The 13665-nt window shown below is 33.6% G+C and overlaps 1 protein-coding gene across 3 annotated transcripts in view; it reads right to left on the bottom strand.

Moving 5' to 3' along the window:
- The window catches only part of LOC114335094 (cytochrome P450 9e2), a 31690-nt gene extending 18271 nt beyond the window's left edge, over window positions 1-13419 (bottom strand). The window contains exons 1-2 of one of the 3 annotated variants that reach the window (XM_028285267.2): window positions 13395-13419; window positions 218-437 (exon numbers count right to left, since the gene is read on the bottom strand). In XM_028285267.2, coding sequence (XP_028141068.1) covers window positions 218-420 — 203 coding nt within the window. In that variant the 5' untranslated portion in view covers window positions 421-437; window positions 13395-13419. Of the gene's footprint in view, window positions 1-217; window positions 438-7993; window positions 8175-13394 lie in introns of those variants that run through there. The other 2 variants (XM_028285275.2, XM_028285259.2) reach the window with 2 other exon arrangements.
- Window positions 13420-13665: the final 246 nt, after the last annotated feature.

The following is a 13665-nucleotide window of genomic DNA, read 5'->3' as shown; positions in this document are numbered from 1 at the left end:
TAAAAAAATAAGACTAGAATAACATCCATATTGGTAGGATAGAATATCCAGATTGACAGAAACATATACTTAGATGTAGGCAACCTACTAGTCAACTTATCGTTCTTATGTCCGTAACAAAAATCCAAGGGGTTTTCTTATATTTTAACATTTGTACATCTATCATTGTCGAACTGATTGAATAGTAAAGTATATTGTATATAATTTATTTACTTACCTAGCTTCAGGTGCTGTCTTGTATCCCTTAAGAACCAAATCTGGGAAAGATTGTCTTTGAAGAACCACCCCCCAGTTATCTCCACATAACCACCACGGATTTGTCTGTTTTACACCTCTTTCCTTCCAATAGCTAAGGGGCTTAACGCCATAGTAATAAAATAGAACTCCTATCACCACAGCCACTAATATTAATTGCAACATGTTGGTTGTAGCTTATCCTGAAAATAAATTAATATAAAAATTAAAATGTACCAGTCAGTCATTAAAAGCCAAAATAAACTTATTTTAAAGTATAATTGTGGCTTATTCCCAATAGAAATGGTCAATTGTATTAATATTTCACAATAATGTATCGGTATATACAGTGAGGGCAAGGGATGCACTGCAGGCGGGCGCCCCTGTTTGAGGGGCGCCAAATTGGGCTTTTTTCTGCTGGCGCTATACAAAATACTAATTTAAAACAAACCGAAGGGCGCCTTATATCCTAGCGCCGGTACTGAGTGAGGGGCAAAATTATGGAGTAAATTCATCAATAGGCGAGCCAAATACCGAAACAAGTCTATTTTTGTTTTTAAATTATGATTTTTTGGCATAATATATCATATAATTATCATACTAGTGACGTGATCCATCTAAGCGTGATGCCGTAAATCTAAGATCTTTATTTTTTAGATCAGAATAGGAGTCGTGTGCTAGCTCATTTGAACGGTTACTCAATTCTCTGTTCATTAATATATTATATTATAAACAATATCTATTAGTATAATTTTTATACAGAGTCATTAAAAAATGTAATTTTTGAATTAAATTTGACACAATAAGAAGTTTGTATGTATCCCGGTATCCCGAAATAACCAAAGTACGTGCCTCCTAGCGGCGGGATACGGGCAACAATACATTGGCTTATAGGGCAGTCCTTACAGTAGGGATCCTGGCCTATACAGAAAAATGCAGGCGGGTGTGGGGTAATACTGCACTTTGGTTGCATTGGTGGTGTATTGGCTAAACGTGCAGGGCAGGGTATGGTGCTGATAGAAAAGGCATTCAGGCATCAAATATCCAAAAATCTTTTCAGGCCATAATAATGAAAAGACCTTCTCCAAACGCAGTAAAAACTTATACTGAAATGATGGCATCTCCTGAGGTAAAATGTTCCGGAAGTAAAATGAGCCTCCGTTCGGATCTCCGGGTGAGGACTATCTCAGGGGGAACACCATTGCAGGTTAGAAAAATCAGGATAGGGTCTTGGAATCTTGGTAGTCTTACAGGTAAGAGTCTGGAGTTAGTGGATGCGCTCAAACGAAGAAGAGTTCAAATTGCTTGTATTCAAGAAACTAGGTGGAAAGGACAAAGGGCGAAAGAACTAGGTGAAGGATACAAATTGTGGTATGTAGGGAGTAGTAACACTAGAAATGGAGTTGGTATAATTGCTGATAGTGAAATGAAAGATAACGTAGTAGAAGTTGTAAGAACTAGTGATAGAATGATGTCAGTGAAATTTGTAATTGATAAAGAGGTATTGAATGTTGTTTGTGTGTATGCTCCCCAAACAGGTCTGGGTGAGAATGAAAGAAGAGCTTTCTATGATCAATTAGGAGACGTACTGAGTGATATTCCAGCAGAGGAGAAAGTTATAATAGGAGGTGATTTCAATGCACATGTGGGCCAAACCAAGACAGGATATGAAACAATACATGGGGGATTAGGCTTTGGAACTAGAAATGAAGCTGGAGATGACATGCTTGAATTAGCAACAGCATTGGATATGGCGATTGTTAACACATTCTTTAAAAAGAGAGAAACTCAACTTATTACCTACAAAAGTGGACAACATCAATCCCAAATAGACTACTTCATGATAAGGAAAGAAGACATACGTGAATGCAAGGACTGCAAGGTAATAGTGAGTGAGACAGTAAGCCAACAACATAAGCTGCTTGTTCTGGACATCGAAGTAAAAAGCGAAACTAAACAAAAATATCGGAGAGGACCACAAAAAATCAAATGGTGGCTGCTGAAAGATGAGAAAGAAGGTCTATTCAGGAGAAGAATAGTAGAAAAAATATGTTGGAACATGAAAGGAAGCCCTAATACAATTTGGAGAAAAATGGCCAGTAGTATTAGAGAGACTGCTATTGAAATACTTGGGAAAACGTCAGGAAAAAAGTTTGAGGATAAAGAGACTTGGTGGTGGTCAAACGAAGTACAAGGAAAAATAAAAGAGAAGAGAAAATTATATAAAAAGTGGCAAGAAACCAGATCCGACACAGATCTTCAAAACTATATGGTGGCGAAAAAGGAAGCGAAAGTAGCAGTAGCAAAAGCCAAAGCAGAAGCGTATTCAAACCTATATGATCAACTTGATACCAGGGAAGGCGAAACGAAGATATATAAAATAGCCAAACAGAGAGCAAGGAAAGCAAAAGATTTTAATCAGATTAGATGTATCCGAGATGAAAATAATAAAATACTAGTTCACGAAAGGGAAGTCAAAAAGAGATGGAGAAAGTACTTTGACAGCTTACTAAATGAAGAATTTGACAGACAGCCTGTAGAGTCAACGGAGACAGTAGCAGCAATGGTCACCAAAATAACAAACGAGGAAGTGGCTCAAGCGCTTCAAAAAATAAAGAAAGGAAAAGCGGTAGGACCAGATGATATTCCTGGGGAAGTATGGAGAGCATTGGGAGAGACAGGAACAAGGTGGCTAGCAGGTCTATTTAATAGAATTATGGAAGTCGGACAAATGCCAGACGAATGGAGAAGCAGTATACTGGTACCTGTTTACAAAAACAAGGGAGATATACAACAATGTACAAACTACAGGGCTATAAAACTGCTTAGCCACACCATGAAAATATGGGAAAGAGTAATTGACAGACGGATACGTGAAGAGACCGAAATATCCGAGAATCAATTTGGCTTTATGCAGGGTAGATCAACAACAGATGCAATTTTCATTATAAGGCAGTTGATGGAAAAATACAGGAGTAAAGAAACAAACGCTCATATGGTATTCATTGATCTTGAGAAAGCATATGATAGAGTTCCTCGAGAGATTCTGTGGTGGGCACTCAATAAGAAAGGAGTCCCTGGTGAATATGTAAAGATTGTGAGGGATATGTATGAGGGAGTAACGACTAGTGTTAGGACAGGTGTGGGAGAGACTGATAAATTTCATGTGAAAGTAGGATTGCACCAAGGCTCTGTGCTTAGTCCGTATTTATTCTCATTAGTTTTGGACCAGATAACAGCGAAACTACAGGGTAACATTCCATGGTGCTTAATGTATGCTGATGATGTCGTGTTAGTAGGAAATAGTGAAAGAGACTTAGAACAAAAACTGGAACAGTGGAGACAAGCTCTGGAGGAAAAAGGTTTAAAACTTAGTAGGACAAAAACAGAGTATTTGGAATGTTCATTTAAAGATGGAGCTACTACAAATAAAATGGTATCTTTGGATGGTGAAATGATTGTGAAAAGCAATAGTTTTAAGTACCTAGGATCGGTATTACAGAGTAATGGAGAAATAGATGGAGATGCATGCAGTAGAATTAGGGCTGGATGGATGAAGTGGAAAGAAGCGAGTGGTGTGTTGTGTGACAGAAAAATTCCAATGAAGCTGAAGGGAAAATTCTATAAAACAGCCATAAGACCGGCTATGATGTACGGGACTGAATGTTGGGCAGTGAAAAAGAAAGAGGAACAACGAATGCATGTGGCGGAAATGAGAATGCTTAGATGGATGAGTGGAGTGACAAAGAAGGATAAAATTAGAAATGAGTATATTAGGGGAAGTCTAGGTGTGGCACCAATTGATGCCAAAATGAGAGAGCATAGGTTAAGATGGTTCGGTCATGTTCAACGTCGAGACGTTAATCACCCAATACGAAGAATAGCTGAAGTGCAGATTCCTGGAAGGAGTAGGAGAGGAAGACCAAAGAAGACCTGGGGGGAGGCGATAAGGCAGGACATGTTGGTAAAGGGGATTAACATTGATATGACCCAAGACAGAATTGTGTGGAGAAATGCAATTAGGGAAGCCGACCCCGCATAGGGATAAGGCAAAGAGAATGATGATGATGATGAAGAAGTTTGTATGTAATTTATTTAATTCAACATACATTTTACTACTGTCAAAAAACGGAACAAAATGTTTATTTGACAAATTTTGCGGTTTTGCAAAATATTAACAGTTATGTATTTAAAATCTACGCTTCATTCGCCAAATTATTTTTTGTAACGAAGCAACCTTCTAGCTATAGGCCAGGGTAATAAGACAAAAATATACCCTGTTCGTGACACTTCAGCAGCCAGGGTACTTAAGCGTTTTTTCGACAGGTAATACCCTGCGTAGGATCTGGCGGCCATTTTTATTTATAAACAATTAACTGTCAAAAAATGGCATTTCCCCCTTTTTTTTCAAATCAACGGAAAACAGTGAAACTTATGATTTTTTAGTACAAATATCTTCGAGATTATGGAAAAAGCTTTAAAATGACGTTATTACAAAGTTTGATATACTCATTTATTGTTAATATAATTGTGAAAAAAGGTCGGAATTGCAAAAAAAAATATTTTCCCAATAACCGTTGTAAAAATTAGTGTACAGCTTTGACATTTTTGTCAAATGAGGGTTCTTTGGAGCTTAATATGTGATAAAAATTTCAAAGCGATTTATTCAATTGTTTAAATTTTATTCAAATTGTTTATCCCAGAGAGCATTTTTTTGCAATAACATAAGTCAGAAAAAATGACCTTAGAACCATTCCACAGGTGTCAAATGAAAGAGCATGGGCTACAGTTTTAACATGGTTTAAAAAAGTGAATAAAAAATGCATTTATTAGTAATAAATAATTATGCAAAAGTATCATCAATTTTTTCTTTATAAACTTTTTGAATGACTTTTTCCAAAAAAATTAACTTTTTTACCCTGTTTTAAGTGCACAACGACCAAGTAATGTTATCTATATCATAATTGATCAAAAATTGTAATAAATATGTATAATTTCTTATATAACAAAATAAAAAGTTTATAAGGAAAGATTTACGATACTTTTGCATAATTATTTATTACTAATAAATGCATTTTTTATTCGCTTTTTTTAAACCAAGTTGAAATATAGCTCATGCTCTTTCATTTGACACCTGTGGAATGGTTCTATCGTCATTTTCTTCTGACTTATGTTATTGCAAAAAAAATGCTCTCTGGGATAAACAATTTAAATAAAATTTAAATAATTGAATGGATCGCTTTGAAATTTATCACATATTAAGCATCAAAGAACCCTTATTTGACAAAAATTTCAAAGCTGTACACTAACCTTTTCAGCACTTATTGCGAAAATAATTTTTTTTGCAATTCCGAACTTTTTTAGCAATTATATTAACAATAAATGAGTATATTAAACTTTGTAATACGTCATTTTAAAGCTTTTTCCACAATCTCGAAGATATTTGTACTAAAAAACCATAAGTTTTCCTGTTTTCCATTGATTTGAAAAAAAGTGAAAAATGCCATTTTTTGACACTTAATTGTTTATAAATAAAAATGGCCGCCAGATCCTACGTAGGAAATAGTTACAATTTGCTCTTATAGGTATTACCTGTCGAAAAAACGCTTCAGTACCCTGGCTGTTTAAGTGTCATGGAAAAAACCTTATTACCCTGGACTACTACATGGAACAGTAATTCTGCAAAATCTCAGACATTGGATCCTTCCTAGAACATATCCAGATCTGACACCACTTGATTTTTTTGAATAACCTTTCAAATGAGCTAGCACACGTACCCTGTTTCCATTTAAAAAATCATCGATTGCGTCATCACGCTCAAATTACATCAATGGTATCCTAGTATGGTATAGATGGCAAAAAAATAATTTAAAAACAAAAATCGACCTATTTCGGGATTTGTCTGCAAAATTGCCCATTTCGAAAAAATTAATTTATTCCATAGTTTTGCCCCTCACTATATAAATCTGCTCATCTGCAATCGTGCTTATTTTGGACATATAACTAGAAGAAGAGAAGGCATGGAGCGAATGATAGTTAAAGGCAACTATAGTTGAAGGCAACTATAGTTGAAGGCAACTAACTATAGTAGCGGGCAAAAGATCCAGAGGAAGATCTTCAATATTATTTTATGAATCAAAACAACATGCAGAGGAGAGAGATAATTGGGCAGAAATGGTAAACAAATTACATGACGCCACTACATCCTCACGAAGGAGAAAATATAGAGGAGGATAGAAATAATTATAATATATAAAATAAATATCTGGTTGTTTAATCAGATTTGGTTAATGCGTAGTTAATAACAACAACATAATTTATGCTTGTTTTTTACATAATAAGTATATTTAGATTCGCAAGAGATTAGTTTGTCATTGATAATAACCTAGGTACTAGCCTAGAATGTTGATAAAATGTTGATATAGTATTTTTACTACAAAAACGTTATTACGTAGGTCAAAATTTTTGACGTAAGAGAACTGTCAAAACATTAGAATGTGACTTTTCATTATTGCTATGTTTATTATAAACACGGCAATAATGAAAAGTCACAATCTAATGTTTGGACAGTTCTCTTACGTCAAAAATTTTGACCTACGTAATAACGTTTTTGTAGTAAAAATACTATAACTGATTTGTAATAGGAAACATTTTGCGAATACATAAAATATTGATGAGGAGAAATGTAAATCTCAAACCTGTATTAAATCCTTTAATAAAGACCTCGTGCAACATTTTCAAAATTTAATATTTGAAATATGCAATCTCAAGGTTATTCATAACTTGCTGTGGATTTATAGTCCATCATATCATGGATACATGTATATAGCTATATACGGGGAGGATCATTTAACATTAGAAGTTTTTACTTTACTGTAGGTTTTTGTAAGCGAAGGCAGAAAAATGATAGAGGCAAACAACTGTTTACTTTCCTTTTAGAAAACAATCTCTATCAAATGAACAGCTTCTTTAAAAAGAAAAAACACAGGAGATGAACATGCTAAAACCCTGATAAAAAGACAAGGAACGAAATCGAATATTTCTTAACAAACAAAAAAGAATGATTGAAAGGCATTAATGTGTTAATCAAGTTTAGTAGAAGCAATGATCATAGGTTATTAAAAGCGAAAATAACGATATCGACCGAAAAAGAAAGACTCAAATGATATGATAGACAGGAAACACCTAAAGAAATGGACAAAACCAACTAATATTCAGGAGTTTGAAAATATATTGATATTTCATTGTAAGACACCACCACATCAATAGGTATATTGAACAAGCAAATAGTCAACATAATGTAATAGGTATGCTCAACATAATATTGCTCAACAAACAAAAAGGATGAAAAACTAAGCAAACTACAAAGACCCTTACGTATGGAACTAAGGCAACAGATGAAAGAAGATAACAGTATAAGTAAAAAAGCGCTAAATGAAATAAATAAAACGATTACAAAGGCAATAAGAAAAGACATAAGAAACTACAAAGTAGAAACAACAACAATAAAGTAAAATAAGGACATGAAAGTTTTGATAAGAAGCGTACAAAAGGGAAAAATATAAATGAACAAACAAAGAAACAAAGCTGGAGAAGAAAAAACCTGCCAACCTGCGTCGCGGAGATGGCACGTAAAGAAGAGAAGACAATCTCTAGTACTAGTACTAATATTAATCGATTTTCACAACGCATTTAACATAGTTGACTAATGGCGATTGATACACGAACTTTGACGATTTAAAAATATTCTTATACATACCTTTCTTTTGGTTAGGCACTCATAATATATTTCACAAACACAGAATGAATAACAAATTACACTGATAGTTAAATAATAATAGTAAATTAATGAATATTAGTTTGCTTCTATTTAATTATCTGTTACCTTGAATGATGCACTGTCAGAGACTGGAGGTGAAACTCCACACACACTCATTTATATAACACCACAATCATTTTATCTGATGTTATAAATATAAGTATTTACTATATAAGTATCTACAACTATATACGAGTACTATTCGATTTTAAATAGATTTAAAAGGATAAATGAATATTATTGCATATATTGATATTATTTACTTTGCAAACTAATAATTTTTCATATATTGCGCAATAAATCGTAATTTCATGAACGCAAAGTTCAAATTTTGTAAGATGGAACCGGAAACTTGAAAGTGTTTTGATATATTATGAAATATATACTTTGGCGTCTTTGTTTGACACCGTATAAGTTTAAACCAGAATGTATTATGCAAAATGTATTTTTTTGAATATCTGACATATTTTTCACAAAAGATTCCGCACACATCTTACGGAAAATATAATGGCACTCAAATGAAATAAAATTTACTTAAATAGATTCGTCTAGAAATTACAATCATTTCATATAATTGCGCCAAATTTGAATAAGTAAGAACGGCGTAAAATTTAGATAAAGTTTATCGAAAATCATATGTTTAAAGTCCATAAAACTGTCATCCTAAATACTATTAGTCTAGCGTAGCGGGTATTGAAAAGAGCTTATAGTCCAGAAAGCCACTGCGCATCCGATAGGAAAAATATTCTAATTCGGATTTTTTGCACAATCTTACTCAAAAAGGACACCTTTTAACAAATTTGCATGTTGCCAGGGCCAAAAGGTGGTCAAAAATTTTTTAAACGTTTTTTTTTTGTTTTTTTCCTAAAATTATTTTTTTTTGCATGGAAAAAAGTTTTCTTAGGTTTTTTGGATCATTCCAAACAGAAAAGGTCTTTAGTGACTTTTCTCTAAAAATGATAGTTTTTGACATAAAACCGATTAAAAATTGAAAAATTCCGAAATCGGCCATTTTTAACCCTCAAAAACTATGTGAAAAACTGAAAATTTGAATATTGCCAAGGTAGGTAGATATTCTTTAAACATCGATTGATGAAATCTCGAAGAGTTTTTTGCAATAAAATATTCAAAACTCCTTTGTTTTTTAATTGTTAATCAAGCGTGCGCGACACTATTTTCCACCGACAGTATGGTGCAAATGAAACGAATAAATTCGTTATTTCGTAAACCGGCGACTTTAAGGAAAAATCCCGAAACAGGTCGATTTTTATTTTTAAGTTGTGATATTGTGACATATATAATATACTCGTATACTAGTGACGTCATCCGTCTGGACGTTATGACGTATTCGATGATTTTTTTAAATGAGAATAGGGGTTATGTGCTAGCTTATTTGAAAGGTTCTTCAATTCTATATTCAGTAATATAAACATTTACATAATTATTTATACAGGGTGTCCAAAAAATTTTTATTAAATTAAATTATTTGACAAAAAAGAAGTAGAAGGACACCCTGTATAAATAATTATGTAAATGTTTACATTACTAAATAGAGAATTTAAGAACCTTTCAAATGAGTTAACACACGACCCCTATTCTTATTTACAAAAATCATCGATTACGTCATCACGCCCAAACGGATGACGTCACTAGTATACCATATATGCCACAATATCATAACTTAAAAATAAAAATCGACCTGTTTCGGGATTTCTCTTTAAAGTCGCCGGTTTACGAAATAACGAATTTATTCCTTTCCTTTGCACCATACTGTCGGTGGAAAATAGTGTCGCGCACGCTTGATTAGCAATTAAGAAACAAAGGCGTTTTGAATATTGAATTGCAAAAAACTCTTCGGGATTTCATCAATCGATGTTTAAAGAATATCTATCTACCTTGGTAACATTCAAATTTTTAGTTTTTCACATAGTTTTTGAGGGTTAAAAATGGCCGATTTCGCAATTTTTCAATTTTTAATCGCTTATATATCAAAAACTATAATTTTTAGAGAAAAGTCACTAAAGACCTTTTCTGTTTGGAATGATCCAAAAAACCTAAAAAAACTTTGATCCATACAAAAAAAAATAATTTTAGGAAAAAAACAAAAAAAAAAACGTTTAAAAAATTTTTGACCACCTTTTGGTCCTGGCAACATGCAAATTTGTTAAAAGGAGTCCTTTTTGAGTAAGATTGTGCAAAAAATCCGAATTAGAATATTTTTCCTAGCGGATGCGCAGTGGCTTTCTGGACTATTACCCAGCGTGAGCTAAACGGATTAGACGAACTATATAGGTACTTTTGTACGACTGGACATTCTTGTATCTAAGCGTTTAATTATTGACTTATACAGGCTTGGTTGAAAAAAATTTTTTTTGTTCGAATTCTTCTTCTTTAAGTTCCATCTTCTATCGAAGGTTGGAAATCATCATGGCAATGCGGACCCTGTTGACTGCCGCTCTAAATAGCTCTGCACTACTGCATTCGAACCATTCCAGTAAGTTCTTAACCCAGGATGTTCTTCGTCTTCCCACATTTCGCTTTCCTCGGATTTTGCCTTGCATAATAAGTTATAATAATGAGTATTTTTGCACTCTCATCACATGTCCCAAGTACTCAAGTTTTCGTCTTTTGATTTATTCGTATTATTTCCGGTTGATTTCCTATCCTTCTAGTTACTTCCACGTTCGACATTCTTTGAATCCATGATATTCGTAGGATTCTTCTGTAACACCAAAATTCAAAGGCGGCCAACTTATTCAAATGGACTTGTTTCAACGTCCACGCTTCCAAGCCATAAAGAAGAGTAGAAAACAAGTAACATCGAAGCATCCTTAGGCGTAGTTCTAACCTTACATCCCGACAACAAAGAAACTTTTTAAGTTTAATGAAGGATGCACGTGCTATTTCAATACGTGTCTTAATTTCTTTGGTTTGGTCTACATTTGATGTTATCCATGTTCCTAAGTATTTGTAGTTATCCACAGTCTCAATCACAGTATCTTCTATAGTTAATTGGATGTTTACGTGTGCTGATTTAGTTATGATCATGCATTTAGTTTTCTTTAAATTCATCTTCAGTCCGTACTCATGACAGCGTTCACTAAGGCGTTGCATTACGTTCTGTAAATCATTGTTGTTCGAATGGAGGAACAATATGGCAGAGATATTTGAAGTTTTTCATTTCAGAATATAGGTTATGATGTTGACTTATTATGTAAGATGAGAGAGTGGAAAACCTGGCTCAAATGATCGATGTCAGTTCTTTTGTTTAGTGCAGGTAAGAGAAGAATATGGTACATTTCACGGAAGGATAATTTTGCTGTTTGGCAAGTATTTTGACTTTCGTGAAGTCGACCTGATGTTTAGTAGAAATGGCATGTTGTGTAAGGACACAAGAGGGTTTGGACATCGTAATGTCGTATTTGTGAGAAGTGAGACGACCTAGAAGCGAACGGGTGATGTGGCCAATGTAGCAGGAGTGGCATTCAGCACAGGGAATATTAGGCACAACATTAGTATGTTCTAAATGGGTCAATGGAGATTTGGACTTGGAAAATAACTTTCCGACATTTTTGGTATTTTTAGGGCTATTTTAGCAGGTAAATGTTTAAACTGTTTCGTAAGCTTGTTTGTGACTTGTGGAAAATACGTGAGAGAAGCATATTTTGTGGTTCGTTCAGGGGTGATCGGGGGATGGTTTGACTGTATGCTATTGGAAATGGATGATAATGTTTCACCGTTAGATGCTTCAGAAATAGACTGATCGTAGCTTTTGGAAAATAGAGATTTATTGATGATGTACAGCGTATGCGTCTATGTATCTACTCTAAGACTAACAGCTTGTACAAGATTGTGTATATATCTCATTGGGTGTACCGAGTGGTAATTTAAGAAACGGTTGCTTACCATTTCTTTCCTGTACCACGTGGTGTACCCAATGTGTTGTCGTTTCTGCGAATGATTCGCATATCGAAAAAGGGTATGCTATTCGCATGGAACCCATGGAACGTTAATTATCTAGTAACGTAATCGTTATATGACGGTTCTTCGTTGTGTTGGAACAAACCTAATAGAACCTGGGGGCATAGCCATTGTAATTATGGAGGGATTTGGCTAGTTTCTCGTCAATGATTTTTTAATTTTTCAGTTCAGTGATGTATTTATTAATTTTGTTGCTGAAGGTTGAGGTGGGATTGCGGAGGAGTGTCTAATAGTATTTACTATCATCTATGAGTTGTTGGCTCAGGTTTAGGTATTGTTCTCTTATCATCAGGACTGTGGTATTACCTTCAACGCTAGTTAATACCATCAGATCCGGGTGTTCCTTTAGAAATATGTAAGTTTGTTGATAGATGACATCGATATCGGATCTGGTTTTTTTGCTAGCATGTGAACATCCTGTTCAGCACTGATGATGATCCGTAATAGATCGAAAAACTTCTAGGTACATTTGTGATGTAGCCCTTTAATGGAATTTTTGATAAATTACATACCTTTTTTATAATAGTATATTATGCAACGAGCATTTAATGATGGTCATTATGAAGCGAGTATGAGGGTTACGAAACGAGCCGTATGCGGTGAGTTTCGTATAGAGTACGAGGTTCATAATGATAATTAAATGCAAGTTGTATACACGATTTTTTCTATGATCATTCACAACAAAAAATATAATATTCAAATTTATTAATTTTGTAACGTAAACAAATTAAGTAGTTTGTCAGTTTGACGGTTTGTTTACATATTGAGAACTGTCAAAGCGTATGTATTTGACTCGTCATTGGTCACTGCGCGTGTACCACCTTTATCGCGAATGCCATATCGCGATTCTATTGGTTAAAAATCTGGATCTTAATGAAACTCTGTATCATAATGAAGTTCATTATGATACAGGTAGTGACATCATAATTGACATATTATAGTATGAGAATAGAAAAAGGATTTTATTTAACAATTTTTTTTTGAAAAAATTAGATGGAGAGAAGCTCCAACTCCAGGAAATATTACAATCACAAAAAGTTCAAGAGTACTGAGTACTACCTTGTCTATCCTCGCAAAATTATATTGACGAATTTATCACGAAACTTGATGTATCAGTGAAAAACAATGAAACAGCAAAATGCAAAATCTTTCTTGATTGTAAATATTTCGGAATTAGACTACTTATGCACCTACTTTTAAATGAAAATAATGGTTTAATTTTATCATTTTAATCGACAAATTATTATTCAAAAAGATAAGAACAATATTTTTACTTTGTTACTAGATCTCTTGATTTTTTCGTCTTAATACCTAAAAAATAATCAATATTCATACTTTTACGATAATACTACCTACTTACTGATTAAATGCATTTTTGTTAACTTTATGACACATTCACATCAAATGTAACATTTTGGAAATGTATTTTTGTTACAATATACCTAATTTGTACTTACCTAATAAATTTTAAAATACTTTGAAATGATAACAATTCCCAATGATAAGATTTGAATTTCAATGATAATGTTAATGTTTAGTTACATTTTTATAGTTACCTACATCAAAAATAATATCTTCTTCTCCGCGTATCATCTCGTTCAAGACGTTTGACAATTTATTATTATTACGAC

The sequence above is a fragment of the Diabrotica virgifera genome, chromosome 1 (genome assembly GCF_917563875.1).
Source record: "Diabrotica virgifera virgifera chromosome 1, PGI_DIABVI_V3a".
NCBI lineage: Eukaryota > Metazoa > Arthropoda > Insecta > Coleoptera > Chrysomelidae > Diabrotica > Diabrotica virgifera.
Note: the sequence above shows the minus strand (reverse complement) of the source record. Positions and strands in the feature narration are given on the sequence as shown.